The sequence below is a fragment of the Spinacia oleracea genome, chromosome 1 (genome assembly GCF_020520425.1).
Source record: "Spinacia oleracea cultivar Varoflay chromosome 1, BTI_SOV_V1, whole genome shotgun sequence".
Lineage (NCBI taxonomy): Eukaryota > Viridiplantae > Streptophyta > Magnoliopsida > Caryophyllales > Amaranthaceae > Spinacia > Spinacia oleracea.
The window spans coordinates 106,458,735-106,465,948 of NC_079487.1; the positions used below are offsets into that span (position 1 = coordinate 106,458,735).

General features: G+C 42.4%; 1 protein-coding gene across 1 annotated transcript; it reads left to right on the forward strand.

The window, feature by feature from the left end:
* The first annotated feature begins 4,076 nt into the window (after nucleotides 1–4,076).
* Nucleotides 4,077–5,975, forward strand: LOC110801141 (uncharacterized). Its single transcript, XM_022006467.2, has one exon. The coding sequence runs from the start codon at nucleotides 4,077–4,079 to the stop codon at nucleotides 5,973–5,975; it is 1,899 nt and encodes a 632-aa protein (XP_021862159.2).
* Nucleotides 5,976–7,214: the final 1,239 nt, after the last annotated feature.

Consider the following 7,214-nt stretch of genomic DNA (forward strand, 5'->3'; position numbering starts at 1 on the left):
TTCATTTTTCCCTTAATCACCAACAAGTTACAAGCCGACTAGGCTAGCACTTTTCCATACCCATACAAAAATTAGATTACGGTTATTACAATTTACAATCCATGTATAGTAAAGTCATGCAACTTAGTCCATTATTAGAAATAACAAAATATAAAAAACGTTTCGATATTGATTCTTGAGTGAGGTATAGCATAAACAACATAAATGAAGTATGTATAAGAATATGCCATGACGTCAGACTTTTTTTTAGCATGGATCCAACTATTTATACACTGGCCTTTTCCCCCACAATAGATTTAAAGGGCTCCATCAGATATTGAAGGGCCGTCAAAGTTAACAACTTGACAACTTGAGCATCACCTATTCAACATCATCTCAAATTACTCAATCAGTGATTATTGGTATAATTTGGTCAATTTAATTAATTAAAAAATAAAAGAAAGAAATTGATTTATACCTTTAATTCTCACCAAAGCATGTTCAATTCCGAAATCAGGAAAGAGGCGCAAGTTTCACTTTTCAGCTAACTTCAAATTCAAACCACTCGTATGTGCTGTACAAAAGATGATTCCAGAACAAATCGTAGTTTACAAATCAATACCTTAACTTTTTAATTATAACGTACGTTGATATGTTCATAAATTTTCAATTTACAAACGCTAATTAAACACAGGTCGAGATAACATCTCTGATAATTTACAATGATTTCGCAATTTTCGCAAAAATCAAACCCTAAAAAATCAAAACTAAAACTAAATTGATGATTTCAGCCGTCAACTCCAGGCGGTAATGGGAGTGGAAATGACTACGTTTTTCTTCTCCTTGATAGGAGAAGGCGGAAGTCTAGAGGAGAAATTCCGGAGAGGAAATTCATCGAGGTGCGAAACATCGTCTTCGAAATTAAGCGCGTAACTCAGCGGGTCATACTTGAACTCGGTCGAGCTAGCACGGCGATTCCGGCCGAATTTACCGGCGAAAACATGAGAACAAACCTCCTTGACGACAGGGAGCTCAGATTTAAGCCAAGCGGCCAATGTGTGACGACGCTTCTCGGAATGTTGCAGAGACTTCTGGACGGCGACATCATCGTTGTCTTCGGTGTCGCAGCAGGAGGCGCAGATGAACTTCATCTTCTGCACTAAGGAGAGAGAGTGTTGCTTGTCGAACTCCATTGAAGAGAGAAAACAAAAGTTGAGAAAATGAGAGTGAGTTTAATTTGGGGAAATTGGATTATGGATTCTTAGAGAAGTTTGTTAGGTATGGACAGTGAAGAAGGGGGGTTTTTATAGAATCAGGAGAAAGGAAATGAAAGGAGGGAGGATAAGGTTTAACGGAAATAGCGGGGTCCACGCAGATTTGTGTAGTTGCCACTCTTGCCAGTTGAATCCAGTGAGGGTGACGTGGAAATGGTTAAAAAAGAGGAAAGTGCGTGGGGAGTGCGCGGTATTTGGTTGTTGAGCCCGCGTGACTTCACATGCACCCATTCTTTTACAAATATAGGGTTTTATCCACCTTTTTGTGACAATTTTTCTGATTGCTCTCCCATCTGGTTTACGGGAGCATAAATAAACACTAACTTCGTTTACTGAATCCGACTTGAATTGCACTGTTGTCTTATACCCCCTTCGTATTTTTAAAAATCACACTTTACCCGACACATAGTTTTAAGATAGTGAATTAAATTTATTAAAATAAGATTAAAGCGAGGTAGTGAGTGGTTTATTTATTATAGTAAAAATATGATGTGAGTAAGTGTGGAACCAAAGAAAGAGAAAAATATTAATACTTCCTCCGTCTTTTAATACTCGCAACGTTTGGACTTTTGCCACTATTCATATAATCTACTTTGACTATTCGTAGTGTTTTTTATATAAGATAAAACATAGTCGTGTGAGATCTTATTAAATTCGTCTCAATGTGTATTTTCAAAATATCAACTTTTTATAATTTTTGCATAAAGAAAATTTAAGATATAAATGATCAAAATTGTGCATTGGCATGCGTGAAACTAACAAACGTTGCGAGTATTAAAAGACGGAGGAAGTATAATAAAAGTAGAGACCAAAACATGTTAAAAAAGGAAAATGTATCTCTTTTTAAAATACAGCCGTTTAAGGACAGTGTACTCCGTAGCTCTTTTTAAAATACAGAGAGAAAACTTTCCACCAATTCTTAAATGGGTTTGGTCCACACTTAATTTATTGTAGACCGTGTCTTAAAATATACTTTCTCCGTTCCGCAATAGATGAAATTCACGAATCATTTGTGATTTATGGGGGTAAGGAGAAATATAGTCGTGTGAAGTCTTGTATGATTCGTCTTGATATGTACTTTTGTAATATTAATTTTTTAATAATTTTTACGAAAACAAAATTATAGATATTAACGTCGAAACATTTACCTTGGCAAGCGTGAATTGAAAAGATAAAGTTTAACCATTATTTTGAAACAGACGAAATAGTGAGTAAGTCTCTTAAAAATAGCTTCTGCGTACAATAGAGCTCGAACTCGAGATACTCATATAGCAATATTAAGTCACTTATCACTAGGTATATCAAGTCTTGGACGTAACTCGAATTTTACTAGTTTGATACAATTTTCGTCAAGAATACTTTGTAGAGTAGGAGAAGTTAACTAGCTAGATTATTCTTTTTTTTTGTCCCATCAACCAATTAATGTTGGTATGTGTTGAGTAATTGAGAAATTCAATCATAAACCAAAGTACATAGCACTCCACAATTAGGCAGGGTCCAACACGTACATGCACTCCAATTGATATGAACTTCATTAATTTGTTTGGTTTTGACGGCAGTGAAACATCCGTCCTCTATGGCTTCCTGTCCATTTTTTAATTATGAGGTCAAATACAAAGTAGTAAAACATAGGTTAATTGAATATATGGATTCCAATTGCATTGAGATCTACATCTCTGCTACTGTCAAAGTAATACCACTACGACTTCTCGAAAAGCATAATTAACAGACTGTTCGGGCCCTCTGTGGGACCCATCTTTTTACACGAATTACCAAAATATCCTTTTAGGGGAAATTACTAAAAATACCCTCAAACACTCAGACCAGAACTTAGGGGCCCATATCTCAGCCTCCTACAGGTCTAATATTTCATACCCCTACACTTGCCCATATTTACTAATAATGTCATCCTACATTACTATAAATATGTCTCACCTAATCATTACTCAGGTATGCAATTATTCTCAAACTCACTCTCTGACTACGTTCTCTCTCTAACAAGGACTGACTTGAGCGTCGGAGAGGGTTTTCTCGGGAACCCCCCCGAGCCAGTTTACGTTTGCTCCCTTTTGTAGGAAAACGACAGCCGATTGGAGGAAAATAACAGCCAGGTTGACGTGGCTTCCCCTATTTTCACACTTAGCAATTTCTTCGCAGAAACAGTTGGCGCCGTCTGTGGGGAAGTCAACTACAAGCCATGGTGAACACTCGACGAACCAGGCAACACTCCTCCTCTCATCGATCAGAGTCCCATCCCAATTACGTGTTGATGCCTACTCCGCGGAACGGGGATGATCACGATGGTAATAAAGACCATGAGAACCAACAGCCCCATGTCAAAGGTCACCCTGAGAACTTGGTCACCAGAAAGGATCTGGAGCATTAGGCTGCTCAAGTCAATGAGGCTATCCACAACCTCCAAGGAATGGGAGAGGGACCTTCAAGGAAACATCCAAACCACCCTACCAGCTCAAGAGTGAGCACAACATCTCATACCATCCACAGGGCACGGCCTCTAAGTGTGATGAACATGCTAGGTGACAGGGGTGGGGCACAACCTCGCCCTCACCAACTAAGGGCCAGTCAAGATGCACGCCGGGTAATTGAAGAGCGACAACTGCACAAAGGAGACCTTGATGCTCGAGACCTCTTGCACAGGAGGCGCCTCGAACAAGCCAGAGAAGCCATCAGGAATGATAGGATCACCCGAGGTCTACCCCCCTCTAGTGCTAAGACTACTGCCTCCTCACGAGACCACCGCACTCCTTCAAGGCAAGTCGAACCGGTCGAAATCAGCTCTCGAAGGACATCTCCCATGACTCCATGAGGCACTCACCTTCTCCTATAAGGAGACGTCACTCACCCCCTTGCCGTGTTAGAGGACCTTCCCCCAGGATAAGGGCTTCACCCCCCGATCAACAGCCAGGGGCTCATTCACCTTCTCATCGCCCAAGGCATCGCTCACCCTCAAGAATAGGAAGGAGTCATCCACGCCGTGAGCGAACATACTCGCCTCTCCCAGAGAGTAGAGGTAGGCATGCCTCCCCAAGAGAAAGATGGGGCTCCCCTCCACCAAGAAATGATAGGCACATGCACACTTCATCATTACAGGAGGCTCTCACTCCCTTCTCCCAAGAGATAATGACCACCCCTCGCCGAGACAAAGTGAAGGTCCCTACCATCGAGCCTTTTGATGGAACTACGGATCCAGAAGAGCACATGGCCGCCTATGCGGCTCAAATGAACGTTCAGACTGGATGTGGAGCTACTTGGTGTAGGTACTTTCCCACCACCTTGAAGGGTCTTGCACTTATCTGGTTCAACAAGCACGTGCCGAAGGGGAGTATCAAGAGCTACAGTGAGCTTGAAAAGGTGTTCATCAGCCAATTCGCTGCATGTCGAAGACATCAAAAGACAAGTGTTAACTTGATGGCAGTCAGACAGGGTGAGACGGAGACTCTTCGCAACTATATCAAGAGGTTCAATGAAGAAGCCCTAAAGATACACAATCTCAAGGACGAAACCAAGTTCGCAACCCTCTTGGCGGGGCTTCTGCTAGATGACTTCAAATTCGAGTTGATCAAGTCCGGGGTGTCCAACCTCGATGAAGCAATGGAGAAGGCCCAAATGCACATTCAAGCCACAGATATTTGTAAGATCAATGGGGGTGGTGAGAGTGGAACAAGGCAAAAACAAAAGCCAAGACCAAACGGCAGCCGCGACCAAACTCATCCCTCCCCCAAAAAGTTAGCTATGGTTGATGGCCATGGTGAGGATCCGAGGTACAACCGCAATAGGCGGGAGATTTACCTTGATCTCAAAGGACAAGATATCCTCCCTAAGCCACCTGCAATTCGTACGTCCGAAGCAAAGCGAGACAAGTCACTTTGGTGTGAATTTCACCACGAGTCCGGGCACACCACAAAGAACTGTAGGGAGCTGAAACAGGCACTGGATCACTTGGCTGACAAGGGCAAGCTGAATAATTACTTAAGGAAGAATCCTCCCCCAAAAACAAAAGCCAAAGAAAAGGAATCCACTAGTGATGATACGGGAGACTACATTGGAGTGATAGCCGGAGGCTTGGCAACAGGCGGGTCTGTGAGCAAGGCGAAGGATAGCTTATGGGCACTTGAACATCAAGTCCCAAAAGTGGCACCGGCTTCTCAAACAGCCCCGGTGATGACATTTAGTGGGAACACAAGCCACCCAATTCAAGAGTCACATGACGATCCCCTGGTCATCGAGATGAAAGTCGCTAACTCAACGATAGGGCGAGTGTTAGTGGATAGTGGATCATCCGCCGACATCATTACTCTAAAGTGTCTAGAAGGGCTCAAGTATTCCAAAGATGATCTAAAAACCATCTCCCAACCACTCATTGGGTTCGGAGGTCAAGTCGTCCATCCCCAAGTCAGTATCAAGCTACCCGTCAGGCTGGGTCCCAAGAACAAAGGAAGACGATTGCTAGTAGAATTTCTTGTCGTTGATATCTCCTTACCATACAACATCATCTTAGGCCGGCCTCTACTAAACAAAATAAAAGCCGCAATCTCTGTGTACCAACTTCTCATGCAGTTTGAGTTGGAAGATGGCACCGTGGGAAAAATCTTTGGGTATCAAGTGGGCAGGCGATGCTATGTTAATAGCCTCAAGAGAGGGACAAGTACCCCCCAGCCACTGGCCAAGAAAGCCAAGACGGAAGGGACTCGAAACTCTTGAAGGCAAGCCCCTCCCCCGTCCTTGGAACGCCGAAAACCCTAGAAGGTTTTATGTTCAATCTCCTAAGCATTTCTCCCTTTCTCAAAAGTACTTAGCTTTATAGCTCACAGCCATAGTTTTCAATGATGAAAGTGGGGGTAAGATACATGTAAGCCCGCCATAGGCTAAATAACATTCCATCATTGTAAACGAAATTTCAATATTTCAAGGCAATAGTAAAGAGCGCGGCGGATATTACTTAGGATTTTCTTTTTCTTTTTAGAATGTTGTAAAGTAGAAGCCAAACATTGGCCAAGCAAGTTCAACATACATCAAAAGGAAAAGACAAGCCAAGTTCAAACATATGAACTCACTCTTATACTTAGCAAAAATATCTAAGTCATTTTCAAGAATGGCGCATCATCGTTCGGCCAAGCATGGGGCCCATTAGTCCCTTTGGAGAACAGAAGTCCATTCCCATACTTAGCAAAATAATCTAAGTCATTTTCCAGAATGGTGCTTCATCGTTCGCCCAAGCTTGGGGCTCATTAGCTCCTTTGGAGAACAACAACCCATTCCCATACTTAATTAGCAAAAATATCTAAGTCATTTTCAAGAATGGCGCATCATTGTTCGCCCAAGCATGGGGCTCATTAGTCCCTTTGGAGAACAGAAGTCCATTCCCATACTTAGCAAAATAATCTAAGTCATTTTCCATAATGGTGCATCATCGTTCGCCCAAGCATGGGGATCATTAGTCCCTTTGGAGAACAACAACCCATTCCCATACTTAGCAAAAATATCTAAGTCATTTTCAAGAATGGCGCATTGTCTTGCACCCAAACATGGGGCTCATTAGTCCATTTGGAGAACAGAAGCCCATTCCCATACTTAGCAAAATAATCTAAGTCATTGTCCAAGATGGTACTTCATCGTTCGCCCAAGCATGGGGCTCATTAGCTCCTTTGGAGAACAACAGTCCATTCTCATACTTAGCAAAATAATCTAAGTCATTTTCCAGAATGGTGCTTCATCGTTCGCCCAAGCATGGGGCTCATTAGCTCCTTTGGAGAACAACAACCCATTCCCATACTTAGCAAAAATATCTAAGTCATTTTCAAGAATGGCGCATCATCGTTCGCCCAAGCATGGGGCTCATTAGTCCCTTTGGAGAACAGAAGCACATTCCCATACTTAGCAAAATAATCTAAGTCATTTTCCAGAATGGTGCATCATCGTTCGCCCAAGCACGGGTCTCGT